General features: G+C 43.4%; 1 protein-coding gene across 1 annotated transcript; it reads right to left on the reverse strand.

Annotated features, from left to right (window-relative positions):
- Nucleotides 1-4,390: 4,390 nt before the first annotated feature.
- Nucleotides 4,391-11,698, reverse strand: LOC115597681 (P2Y purinoceptor 14). Its single transcript, XM_030443854.1, has 3 exons — nucleotides 11,575-11,698; nucleotides 5,002-6,049; nucleotides 4,391-4,693 (listed from the first exon to the last, which is right to left on the reverse strand). The coding sequence occupies exons 2-3, from the start codon at nucleotides 6,045-6,047 to the stop codon at nucleotides 4,678-4,680; spliced, it is 1,062 nt and encodes a 353-aa protein (XP_030299714.1). The 5' UTR covers nucleotides 6,048-6,049; nucleotides 11,575-11,698; the 3' UTR covers nucleotides 4,391-4,677.
- Nucleotides 11,699-13,822: the final 2,124 nt, after the last annotated feature.

The raw sequence follows: 13,822 nt of genomic DNA on the forward strand, positions 1-13,822 counted from the left end.
CCTAAGTCCTCCTCCTCCTGATGATATAAAGTCCTCCTCTCCTCCTCCTGATGATATAAAGTCCTCCTCTCCTCCTGATGATATAAAGTCCTCCTCTCCTCCTGATGATATAAAGTCCTCCTCTCCTCCTGAGGATATAAAGTCCTCCTCTCCTCCTCCTGATGATATAAAGTCCTCCTCTCCTCCTCCTGATGATATAAAGTCCTCCTCTCCTCCTGATGATATAAAGTCCTCCTCTCCTCCTGAGGATATAAAGTCCTCCTCTCCTCCTCCTGATGATATAAAGTCCTCCTCTCCTCCTCCTGATGATATAAAGTCCTCCTCTCCTCCTCCTGATGATATAAAGTCCTCCTCTCCTCCTGATATAAAGTCAGGTGACGTGTCGAGGTCCACAGAACAGTTCTGGAGCTTCACAGTAAAACAGAGTTGCAGCATTCTGCTGAACAACTGAAGCAGCTGAGACTTGATTTAAAACAGAGAAACAATTAAAGAAACTTCATAATAACTTGGCAGAATCAGCTGTTAGCAGTGAACCTGTGGATGTTCAGACCATAGACATATATACATAGACGCCTCATTGAGCGCTGGACCGTACGTCGACGTCGCCGCCATATTGGAGGAGGCAGATCCGCCCCGTGAACTACTACGAGTCAATGGAGTGAACTTTATAAAGCTCCTTCTACAAAGTGCTATAAGTTAATGTGTCTCATTTACACATTCACGCACATACGGATATATTCAGGAAACAGAGAGGAACCAAAAACAACGTCTGTAACGTTCTCTGAGGATTATAAATGTTAGCTAATCCTCATATGTTCAGTATACAGGTCGGCACCAAACCATTTTATAATGTTTTTATGAGTGTTTACAGCTGCTAATGTATGTTACGCTGTTACTGTGATGATACGTGACAGTTAAATATTCAATCTGTCCACAATAACCACATCCTGACATGCAAATGAGACATCTGTCCGCCATACTGTCAACTTGGTTAATCTAATTTAACTTTATATGGACAACTGACTGCATAATATACGAATCAGAATCAGAAATACTTTATTGATCCCCGATGGGAAATTCATGCGTTACAGCTGCTCCCATTCAAAGTCAAGAATATGCAGAAAATACTACTGCTATGATTTCACTAATAATGATGTTGAAAACTATATATGGTGCATATTTATAATAGTAGCCTAATTTTTTACCATGAAATGTTATTTTATACCATATTTGTCATGGTGTGTATCTCTTCACTGCTGTTGCAGTTTCTCATCTTGATTTGCAGACTTTATTTTTGTCGCCATGATATTATTAGTCAAAAATCACTGTATTTATAAAATGACGGTGTTTTTGATTCACACAGATGCCACATTTGCATGTCAGGATGTGGTTATTGTGGACAGATTAAATATTTAACTGTCATGTATCATCACAGTAACAGCGTAACATACATTAGCAGCTGTAAACACTCATAAAAACATTATAAAATGGTTTGGTGCCGACCTGTATACTGAACATATGAGGATTAGCTAACATTTATAATCCTCAGAGAACGTTACAGACGTTGTTTTTGGTTCCTCTGTTTCCTGAATATATCCGTATGTGTGTGAATGTGTAAATGAGACACATTAACTTATAGCACTTTGTAGAAGGAGCTTTATAAAGTTCACTCCATTGACTCGTAGTAGTTCACGGGGCGGATCTGCCTCCTCCAATATGGCGGCGACGTTGACGTATCGCAGCAGCGGGCCAACCCGCTCAATGAGGCGTCTATGTATATATGTCTATGGTTCAGACAGCCGTCACTGGATCACTGTGATACTGAAGAAACCTTAAAATGTGATGTTTCTCAGGCAGGTTCTGCACATGTGAAGAGCGTATTTTTATCTGAGGTTTTCTGACCCATTTATTTATTTATTGAAGTACGTGAAGTCTGATTTAAAAAGACGTTATTTTGACCATTTCTTAAGATGGTCGAGGTTTAAATAAAGTCTTTCCAGATCAGTTTGGGATCTCTGTTTTGTTGTTTCTTTTACCAGTCTTTATGCTAAGCTAAGCTAACCAGCTGCAGGCTTCTTTTTGACTGTACAGACCTGACTCTGTTCGTGTTGACTGTTGATAGATGAACAGGAAGTGCTGAGGTTTAATTTCAGATAATGGAAATAATTTGTCTGTCTCAGAATAATAAAGTGTTTTTCATCCGGTACCAACAGAACCGACAGAGAATCGTCTGCAGGCGACGTGCCTGCGATCAATAACCATCGATAAGATGTGACTGTGAAGCAACAGGGTGGAAATGTTTTGAAACACTGATATTCATGCAATATATATACTATAACTTCTGAAAAAACACGACACATGTGTAAGTAGGTCAGTGAGACCACATCCTCGTCATGTCAACACTGAGCTGCAGATCCTCACTCACTCTCTCATCAGTCAGTGTGTAAATGTTGGAGGTTAAAGAGAAGAAGAAGAAGAAGAAGTGATGCTGACCTGTGACGGCTCCGACACTGACGAGGGGTTTAATGATTAAACTAGAAATTTACACTGAAGACACGAAAACATTTGATCCATCGCTGAATGTGTTTCAACTCGCAGCATGACTCTGAAACTTCTCTTTAAACTAATCTGTTCAATCCTGTTGTTGTTGTTGTTTCATAGAGCTTTCTAGTGTGTGTGTGTGTGTGTGTGTGTGTGTGTGTGTGTGTGTGTGTGTGTGTTTGAGGAACAACATTCCTGTCTGATGGAGGAAGTTTATACGAGGGGATTCTCCCTGCTGAGCTGAGCGGAGGAACACAGAAGCTGCTTTGCATTTTGATTTTTCGCTGATTGAGTTTAAAGAACAAAACAAACTTCACCTGGTGATAAAACAACATCAGCTGTTCATGTTCTCACAGGGCTGAAATGAAACACCTCACTGTGAAAACCTTGTTTCTAAACTGAAACTTTAACTAGGTTTCATTTTTATATTCATAAAACCTTGTATCTTGTATCAACATCAGGCCTCTGATCTGACCTGTGATCAGATCTCTCTTCCTGCTCATATGTGCAAATAAACACCACAGAGACAAACAGACTCCATGTTTCTACTCACAGACAGAAAGAAGTTCATGTAGAACATTTGCTGAATGAACAAGAAGGTCCAAATAATGCAGAATGAGTCAGAGACAGAGTTTCACAGAGTTTATAAAGTGTCTCCAACTCAACAACTCACTAAACTGACACATTTGTTAAGGGAGTCTGGGGACTTTCTCCACGGGGACAAAGAAGTAGCCTATATTGTTACTGTTTAGTGTCTTTGTAACATGTGACATGTTTAGATCAATAACATGTTTCTTCTTTCATAAATGGAGTGTAAATGGTGAAATCAGTGTAAACAGTGTGTTCAAACAGCTGATCAATGTTGGCAGGTAAGACTTTAGCACTTTAGACACAGAAGCAGACAGGCTGGTACAGACATGCTGCCACAAACTGACACTTTTTACAAGGAGACAAACAACTTCAGCTGAAAGATTTAATGCTGAATTTACAACAAGGACACAATGAATTACAATCTGTCACACACACAGTTTCATAATGTTTATAAAGCTTTACGCTACACAACAACTCCTTAAATTAGCTGATTTGATAAGGGAGTCTGGTGAAATGTGGTTAATAGTCAGCTTCATGTTTTCATTTAATGCTGAATTTACAACAAGGACACAATGAGTCAGAATTTGTCAGAGACACAGTTTCATAATGTTTATAAAGTTCGTTTTAATTCAACAACATCTGGAATTAGCTGAATTGTCAACGGAGTCTGGTGATGTTGTGGTTAATAGTTGGCTTCATGTTTTACATTTAATGCTGAATTTACAAGAAGGAGACAATGATTTAGAATTTGTTATAAATAGAGTTTCATAATGTTTTTAAAGTTTGTTTTAACTCAACAACTCCTAAAATCAGTCAATTTGTTAAGGGAGTCTGGTGATGTTGTGTCATATTGTCTTTAACTTCTCAGGGAATAAAACAAGGATCCTGATGAAAACATTTTTCTGTTTTTATTTTATATTTAGGTGGTTGATGTAAATCTGGATCCAGTGGATTTAAATATGTTTTTTTGTTTTTGGATCAGACGTCATAGGCCTCAGTGGAGGTATGCGCTCTAATGAGCTCCTCTGTGTCTATATTACCGTCAGTGATAACATGTTTGCACACTGTAACTGTGGCTCGTCTGTGTCTAACTGTTTGTGTACACTGACCTCTGGTGGTCACTTTGAACCGTGAGTGTAGTAACACCCTGTGACCACCAGAGGTCAGTGTAAACACGTGATTATAATCAAACTCAAACAGCAGTGCAGCAGTTTCAGTGGTGAACAAGACAAAGTCAGTAAATGAAGACACGTCTGTGTGGAATAAAACATAAACACAGTTTATTCTCCTGTCACACAATGACACACAATCTGTCCTCAGATCAGATTCTTCCTGCAGGTTTCAGTTCTGAGATGATTTGAAGCGTCAGAGGCGACTGACTCATGTGACCTCGAAAACCAAACCAGCTGAATCCACTGAAAGCGTGATACCATCAGGGACACGAGCGCAGCAGCAGCGTCTGGTGTCGTGGGTTTGATGCCCAGTCGTCCACTTTCACTTCCACATCACCACTTCCTGCTCTCGTCCTCCTTCGTTCCGTTCTTTTCACCTTCCTGAAGATCTTTAACAATAAATAAAAGAAACTGTGATAATCCTACGTGATATATATTTACATCGTTCTGCATTAATAAACATTCCTTTTCAGATCTAAAGTTTCACATTAGAACACGAAGACGATCACAAACAGAAGGAAAATCAAAAGACTCAGATATTCATTTCCAGGAAACAAGACGGATCCTTCCACTTCTACTTTATTCGCTATCACACACGACGCCACACTGAGGAGGCTACAGTCCGGTTAGGACAGGTACTTTGTCCTCACGTGATCCCTCTCCTCGTCTCCTCTGTCCTCGTCTCCTCTGTCCTCACCTCCTCTCCTCGACGTTGCTCAGACTCTGGCCCGTGGTCAGGGATCTCCTCCTGCCTCTTCCTGACAGTTTCCTCAGCAGAGACTCTCTGAAGGTCCGGCACATCAGGAAGTAGATGATGGGGTCGAGGCAGACGTTGAGCGCCGACAGGAAGAGCGTCCCCGCCTTCAGCTGGAACAGCAGGAAGTGGGCGTTCTGGCTGAAGTCAGACGGCGACGTCTGGCTCAGCGTGTACGGGACGCGGCACACGTGGTACGGCACGAAGCAGACGAAGAACACCGCCAGGATGCTGAAGATGCTGCGGTTCGACTTACGCCGGGCGTCGCTGTTGTTGCGGTTCACGCGGCGGTAGGACTGGTAGACCCGGCAGGCGATGGAGGTGTAGCAGAAGGCGAGGACCAGCAGGGTCAGCCAGAACAGGCTGACGCTGAAGAAGGTGGAGGCCCGGTGCCACTGAGCGCCCAGCTCCGTCTTCAGCTGCATGCAGCGACGGGCGTTATGTTCATTCGCAGGCCGGCTGGTCAGCAGGACGTTGGGCAGCACGCTGAGGAGGAGGAGGCTCCAGGTGAGGAGGGCCACCACCCGGGCGAAGCTGACACTCTGCAGGAGGTGCAGCACGCCCGCCCCACCCATCCGGGACCTGTAGGCGGAGGTGGTGGAGGAGGACGTGTGTCTGACGATCCTAACGTAGCGCTCGAGGCTGATGAGGCCCATGATGAGGATCCCAACGTACATGGAGGAGTAGAAGAGCACGGCCGTGTAGCGGCACATGATCACATGGAGGCGCCAGCCGCCCAGACCCAGCTGAGCCGCCAGCCGGAAGGGGAAGGTGGAGAGCATGAGGATGTCGGCCACCACCATGTTCTTCAGGTACACCACCAGCCCCGAGTCGCTGGGGACTCTGAAGAAGATCCAGGCGGCCAGGCCGTTCAGAAACACCCCGAAGACGAAGATCATGAAGTACAGCGGCGGCAGGACATGGTTGGTGAAGACACTGCTGTAGTCTGATTGGTTGGTGGGAGGGTGGGTGGAGTTGAGGTGATCCATCCCTGCAAACACACAAACAACACAACGTGAACATCATGATGACGACCAGCGCTGCAGCCAGACGACCACACAGATCCAGCTGCTTGTTGTGAGGCAGCGACCTCTAGTGGCTGTAGTGATCATTACAGCAGCAGAGGAGGAGGTCAGGAGGAGGAGCAGGAGGAGGAGCAGGAGGAGGTCAGGAGGAGGAGGAGGAGGAGGAGCAGGGGGTCAGGAAGAGGAGCAGGAGGAGGTCAGGAGGAGGAGCAGGAGGAGGAGCAGGAGGAGGAGCAGGGGGTCAGGAGGAGGAGCAGGAGGAGGAGCAGGAGGAGGAGCAGGGGGTCAGGAGGAGGAGCAGGAGGAGGAGCAGGAGGAGGTGTGTGTGGATGAAGACGGGAGACGGGATTTTAACTGTAACCATGATGGCTGTCTCTTTTCTGCCAATCTTAGATATCCTGCAACAGTCACAGGAAACGAAAACATGAGTCCACCTCTTCAGATTCAGACCTGGATCAACATCCGGCCGACTGACCACCTGTGATCAGATGTCTTTATGCAAATAAACACCACAGAGACAAACAGACTCCATGTTTCTACTCAAAGACAGACAGAAGTTCATGTAGAACATTTGCTGAATGAACAAGAAGGTCCAAATAATGCAGAATGAGTCAGAGACAGAGTTTCACAGAGTTTATAAAGTGTCTCCAACTCAACAACTCACTAAACTGACACATTTGTTAAGGGAGTCTGGGGACTTTCTCCACGGGGACAAAGAAGGAGCCTATATTGTTACTGTTTAGTGTCTTTGTAACATGTGACATGTTTAGATCAATAACATGTTTCTTCTTTCATAAATGGAGTGTAAATGGTGAAATCAGTGTAAACAGTGTGTTCAAACAGCTGATCAATGTTGGCAGGTAAGACTTTAGCACTTTAGACACAGAAGCAGACAGGCTGGTACAGACATGCTGCCACAAACTGACACTTTTTACAAGGAGACAAACAACTTCAGCTGAAAGATTTAATGCTGAATTTACAACAAGGACACAATGAGTTACAATCTGTCAGTCATGCACACACACAGTTTCATAATGTTTATAAAGCTTTACGCTACACAACAACTCCTTAAATTAGATGATTTGATAAGGGAGTCTGGTGATGTTGTGGTTAATAGTCTGCATCATGTATCACATTTAATGCTGAATTTATAAGAAGGCTCCAGTGATTTAGAATCTGTCATAAACGAGTTTCATAATGTTTACAAAGTTTGTTTTAACTCAACAACTCTTAAAATCAGAGGATTCATTAAGGGAGTCTGGTGTCCAGTAACTCTTTTATCATTTAAATATCAACAAAGCAGATTCCGTCTGTTCGACTCTCCACAGAAGCCTTTTATGTTCATGAAGCCTCTGTTTACACTGAAGCACATGAATAAATGACAATCATCTTGATCTCCTGTTCACACACACACACACACACACACACACACACACACACACACAAACTTCCCTCGTACCACTGATTCATCCCGGTCCAACACACACTCTGGTCCTCCTTCATCCACTCTTATAAAAACAGGACATGGAGTCAGCGCCGAGGGAGGACGACACTGGACCGCCGTTTGTTTTACTGTCCTCCTTCAGTTATTTTTAGCCGTCCTCTCGACCCGACCCGGTCTTGGACTTCTGTAGAAGCCAAATGCTTCAAATCAAACAACCTCAGAGCAACTTCTCAACAGTGACGCGATCACATTTAGGCTTCTTCTTCGAAATCACGTTAATATGTTAAATTGGGTCTCGTCTCTCACTTCCTGTGTTTATATTGACCTCATTACTTCACATGAAACATCTGCGGTTAAAACAACTTCCAGAGATCTGTCAGCATGTCCGAGCATCAGCACGCTGCAGTATAAACACAGTGCGGACCATTTCCAACCAACTGCAGCTTCAGAAACACACTCCTCTAAAAAAGTCTGGGTGGCTGAGTTACGGTCCAACAGAACCGGCCGGGATCTTTATTTATATGATTCTCCATCTCTTTCTGAAAATAAGGGCATTAAACACCCCAAAACGTAAAGGTCCAGTGTGAAGGATCAGTGGTGAGGTGACTGGTGTCAGAGTTTGGTTTGTCCCTTCTGGGCTCCTGTAGAAACATGGTGGACCGTGTGTCAGAGGTTCTGCTCCCTCTGTGGGTATGAAGGACTCATTAACACTTAAACCCACTCGGGTCAGTCTGTTGTGTGTAAACTCATCGTTCACACCCGGGTCAACAACTCTGCCGTAGAGACGGGTTTTATCACCTCGGCCCGGCTTTGATCCAAACGTAGACCCGGAGAACAAGCTAAATTCTGATGGAGTGATGACGTGTTATCAACATCCAGTGTTGGTGAATGAGGACGGGATCTGGGATGCAGCCTGATGTTTTTTCTTCTATTACAACTTTTTCAAACAACGTGACGCTTAGATACAAATCAGTCTCACCTGAGAGAGGTGAGAACCGGGTCAGTAGGTGATCTTAAGCAGGTTGACCTACTAATGTTGGTGGAAAAGCTCCACTAGTTTCAGATGATTATACAAAAGTTAAATCATCTTTATGAAGATTATATTTTCCTGCAAGCTAGCCGAAACCAGCTGAAACCATTTGGAACCAGCTGAAACCAGCCAGAAATCAGTTGAAACCAGCTAGAAATCAGTTGAAACCAGCTGAAACCAGCCAGAAATCAGCCGAAACCAGCTGAAACCAGTTGAAACCAGCTAGAAATCAGTTGAAACCAGCTGAAACCAGCCAGAAATCAGTTGAAACCAGCTGAAACCAGCTGAAACCAGCCAGAAATCAGTTGAAACCAGCTGAAACCAGCTGAAACCAGCCAGAAATCAGTTGAAACCAGTCTGAAACAGCTGGAAACCAAAGTTAAACCAGTTGAAACCAGCTGAAACCAGCTGAAAACCAGCCAGAAATCAGTTTGAAACCAGTTGAAATCAGTTTGAACCTTAATCAGTGAAACCAGCTGAAACCAGCTGAAACCAGCCAGAAATCAGTTGGAACCAGCGGGGGGCTGGGTGAGTTTTTGTCCTCCTTCAGCTGAATAAACTCTTGGATGAGCTGCATCATCATAAAACTGAACACTGGCTGTTTTTAGAGGTTTTACTTCTCAGTATGACGACTCTGGTTCTGATGAACTGGACCTCATGGTTCTGCTGAGCGTCTCTTGTGATTCTGGAGATGACTCACAGTTTCGCTCTGAGTGACGGAGGAGGACGAGATGCTGTTCAGCTGCAGAAATCAACTTCTGCTTTCAGCGTCCTGAAGGACCTGATACAGGAAGTGATGCAATGATTTCACTGGAGATCTGTGCGAGTGTTTTGAGGAAACATGATAATAGATTAAACGATTATCAGATCAACATTTGTGAGAGTCACATTTTAACCACAGTGGTGTGACAGCTCACTGTGAGACGCTTCATGCAGGAACTATTTTATCTCTGTATCACCGTGCAGAACGAGACAGGACGTAAACATTAACCACTCAGCAGAGCGTTAGCGAGCTTGGTTAGCTTGGTTAGCGTAGTTAGCTAGCCTCTCATCCAGGAGTGGATGCACGTTTCCTCTCCACGGTGATACGGACAGAAAATAGTTCCTACATGGACCCAATCACAGCGGGTTCTGTGTCTTGAGTAACGACCCGTCCACACTGAGAATAATAACTGAAGCTACAGACAGCAGCAGGTTCGTTAGCTTAGCATAAAGACTGGAAGCAGCTAGCCTGGTTCCTGACTGCACTGAGCAGAACCTCTACAGATGAACGAGTCCAAACCGAGATTAGATTTTAGATTTCGTGGAAACTGTTTGGTTGTTGTTGGTTTCCTGTTTGTGGTTTAATGTTTGTCAGTAAACCAGCTGTCAGACTTTCTTCTCTTCGCTTCTTTCTGTCTGAGTTTAAATCAAACATCGAGTTTTATCTGAAGTAAAGGAGCCTCGTCTTGATCCTGAAGGATGAATTCTTCTGCGTTTGGACCGCTGCTGCAGAACAAAGTTTCAGAATTCAGCCGTTTGATTATTAAAAGAGGAGATTTGGTTTGAAGGTTCCACTGAACCAGAACACAGAGTGAATATCTGCAGACTGAGTCATGATGAGAGTTGTTGTGGTCGGCTTGCAGGGAAACGACACTGCACGCAAAACACACAAATCATTTGCCTAGAAACCTAATTATAAACCCGACAGAACCGTAGAGACTGCAGGACTCCAGCAGAACCTCCCCCGGCTGCCTGATGGTAACTCAACAGTTGATCCATCTCACGGCGCCGACAGCAGAACCTCCTCACAGAACCTCCTCACAGAACCTCCTCACAGAACCTCCTCACAGAACCTCCTCACAGAACCTGATCCAGCCATCGATTTAATCTTTCATTCTCAGATCAAGTCTGAACATTTCACAGAAATCCTCCAGCATTCAGAAATTTTTAGTTTCCTGTCGATCACAATATATTTATATTTATTTATATTTATATAGTTTTATTGTTTCCTTTAAACACATTTAGTTTGTTGTTTCACAGCCAACAGCAAAGTCATCGTGTGTGTCGACTGACTGCTGATTCAGATTCTGACCTCAGATTCAATGAATCATCTTTGAACAAAATGAATCAATGCAGCTACGATTAAAACAATCAGTCAATCAGTTTCATTGATGCAGCAGTTCACAACAGAAGACAAACTCTTTGATTGATTAGCTGACAGAACGTGTCAGACGGATCAACACAAAACTTTGTTATTATCGATTTCTTCCAAACTCTGCAGATCAGCTCCTGAAACACGGAGACGTTTCTGTAACTGAAGTTTTTCTGATCCGGATCAATACTTTGATATTATATTTGACCCGCTTGTTATTTGTGTCTTGAGACATTTTTCTCTGATCAGTGATATTTCTGTTTGTTTAATGTTTCTTCATCTTTTTAAAAAGCAGAGGAAAGCGAGCAGAACATTCAGTCAGTCTCATCAGAACCAGTGGATGACCTCATCAGACACTAACGGGCAGAACCAGGCTGACACCGCCATTATTTACTAATGTTTTATATTTCAGCGATAGAATCAGGCTGTTGTTCTGTGATTAATGACTCATCTCTGAGCCTGACGGGTTCTAATGGGTCAGAAACGGACCTGACTGCTGTTTTAAAGAACTTTTACTACATTCATATTATTTTGGTGTTTAAATAAAAACATCTTAACTTCAGAACCAACACTGACAACATGCTGTTACTTAAATCTTCATGACTTTAACTCTTCACTCCACATCCTGATTTTCTTCTTCAGATGTCAGAGTTCTGCCCTCACGAGTTCTGCGGTTGTGGTTTGAAGGAAACCTCTGAGCCGGGTCAGAACACTTCCTGTCTCTTACACACCTCTTCATCTGCTCACGCCGCCGTGGTTTAACTGCTCGCTGATCAGTTTCTGATCAGTTCTGATAGTTCTGATGTTTCAGTCAACAGAGAGAGAAACAAGATAAAGATGTGTGTGTGTGTGTGTGTGTGTGTGTGTGTGTGTGTGTACTCACCATATACGCAGCCAGATGTTCAGTCAGGTTCCCATACAGATGTTTCTTCACCTGGAGAACAATTCAGACTGTGTGATGAGACTCTGAACAACATATGAAGAGCTGCAGAGGGAGAGAGAGATAGAGAGAGATAGAGAGAGACAGAGAGAGAGAGAGAGAGACAGAGAGAGAGACAGACAGAGAGAGAGACAGAGAGAGAGACAGAGAGAGAGAGAGGACGAGTTCCACTTCCTCTCTCTCTCTGTCTCTCTCTCTCTCTCTTTCTCTCTCTCTCTCTCTCTTTAAGCTAAATGCTAACATCAGCATTCTTAAATCCTCTCATGCTAATATTTATGAGCTATCATGTTTACTTTGTATTGAGTGTGTTAGCATGCTAACAGTAGCAGTAAACGCAGAGCAGCTGAGCTGATGTAAACATCATTAAACTAAAAAGTGACAGTTTACACATTAAAACAACATGAGGATATAAAGTCAGGTGACTCTTCTGGAGCTTCACAGCAGAACAGCTCTGCAGCTTTCTCCCAAACCGCTGAAGAAGCTGCAGACTTCATTTAAAACATCACAAAAAATTAAAGAAACTACATTAAAACTCAGCAGAATCAGCTGTTAGCACTTCCTGTTAGCAGTGAACCTGTGGATGTGCAGACAGCCGTCACTGGATCACTGTGATACTGAAGAGAAGTTAAAACATGAAGTTTCTCAGGCAGGTTCTGCACATGTGAGGAGAGACTTTATAAGGGTGTGTAAGCAGCTGCGCTGAAGATTAGAAAATCATTTATTAGCCAAACAACAGGGACATGTGCTTTATTTATATTTAAGCAACAGTTAAAACAGCATCAATAAAGAAATAAAGATAAAAATAAAAAATACAAGTTAAAAGCTGTGTGTCTGTCAGCAGATAACAGGATGTGATTCAGACTGATGCTGGACAGATGTTCTCACTTTGTCCTTTTTTAGCTTCCTATCTTTCCTGTTTTAGCCCCTCCCCCTCCTGCTGAATATATGTTATATGTGATATATGAATCGTGATGTTGACACTTCATGGTGTATTTCTGACGATAGGAACAGAAATTGAAAGGAGAAACGGGTAAAAGTACCAAAACAGAGATTTGAGCCACTTTCTTTAAATAACTCTGCTGCAATCTTTATTTAAATTACTTACAGGAACAGAGTTTGGAGATTTAATATGAGATATATAAAGTTCACCATGTGTCAGGAGATTTCAGATCACCTGTACCTGTCTGCTTTGTGTTCGTGTGTTCACCTGCCGGGAACATCAGATGCAAACAAGCTGCTCGCTAACTGCAGCTGATATTTGAATATTCCTGTCACATCAGAGGGATTTTCACTGTGTGTAGTCTCGTCTGTTGTTCATGGGTTCGTCTGGTCGCCTCTGAATAACTCTCTTTATTCAGCTTATTGTTCTCTCTGTGCTCTTTGTTTTCACACATTTGGTTACAGACTTTCTCTCCGCCTCCTTTTTACTAACTGAGATTAAATCATGACAAGTTCTGCTTTAATTAAAAAGATTATGAGATGTAGCGAAGTAGAAGTAAAAAGGTTTCATTAAATGTAAATAAGCAAACGCAGTACAAGTACCTCAAAGTTGTACTTGAATAAATATAGTTACACCTCAGGATGATGAGCAGGTTAAAGACAGAAAACAACAGAAGCTCTGAGGACTTCATCGTCACTGCAGAGGCTGTGTATTTGTGTATTTATATATTGTGTTGATGCACGTGTCAGTGTGTGTGTGTGTGTGTGTGTGTGTGTGTGTGTGTGTGTGTGTGTGTGTGTGTGTGTCTTCCACCCACGCCGCTCTGTTCTGGAGGAGAATGGGAGGAAGAGGAATCCAGCGGTGAAGAGGAAGATAAGAGACACGCGAGGAGGAAGTGGAGCATCTCTGATCATCTGAGCTGAAACAACAGTGAACATCTGCAGTGATGCCCAGAGAGAGCACCTCCTCCTCCTGCACCTCCTCCTGCACCTCCTCCTCCTGCATCTCCTCCTGCACCTCCTGCACACCTGCAGCACCTCCTCCTCCTGCACCTCCTCCTCCTGCACCTCCTGCACCACCTGCAGCACCTCCTGCTCCTCCTCCTCCTCCTCCTCCTGCTGCTGCTGCTGTGATCTTTCTTTAGATTAAACCGTCACTTCTAAATAAACCTGGTGACCTCAGTGACACATGTGATCTATACTGTGTTTTACTCGAGTATTTCCATTTTCACTTATACTTCCACTACATTTA

This window comes from Sparus aurata, chromosome 2 (genome assembly GCF_900880675.1).
Source record: "Sparus aurata chromosome 2, fSpaAur1.1, whole genome shotgun sequence".
In the NCBI taxonomy this organism is placed as follows: Eukaryota; Metazoa; Chordata; class Actinopteri; order Spariformes; family Sparidae; genus Sparus; species Sparus aurata.

Bases quoted from the DNA above. Each gene is read 5' to 3' on its own strand.
- LOC115597681 (XM_030443854.1), bottom strand. From the start codon at position 6,047: ATGGATCACCTCAACTCCACCCACCCTCCCACCAACCAATCAGACTAC.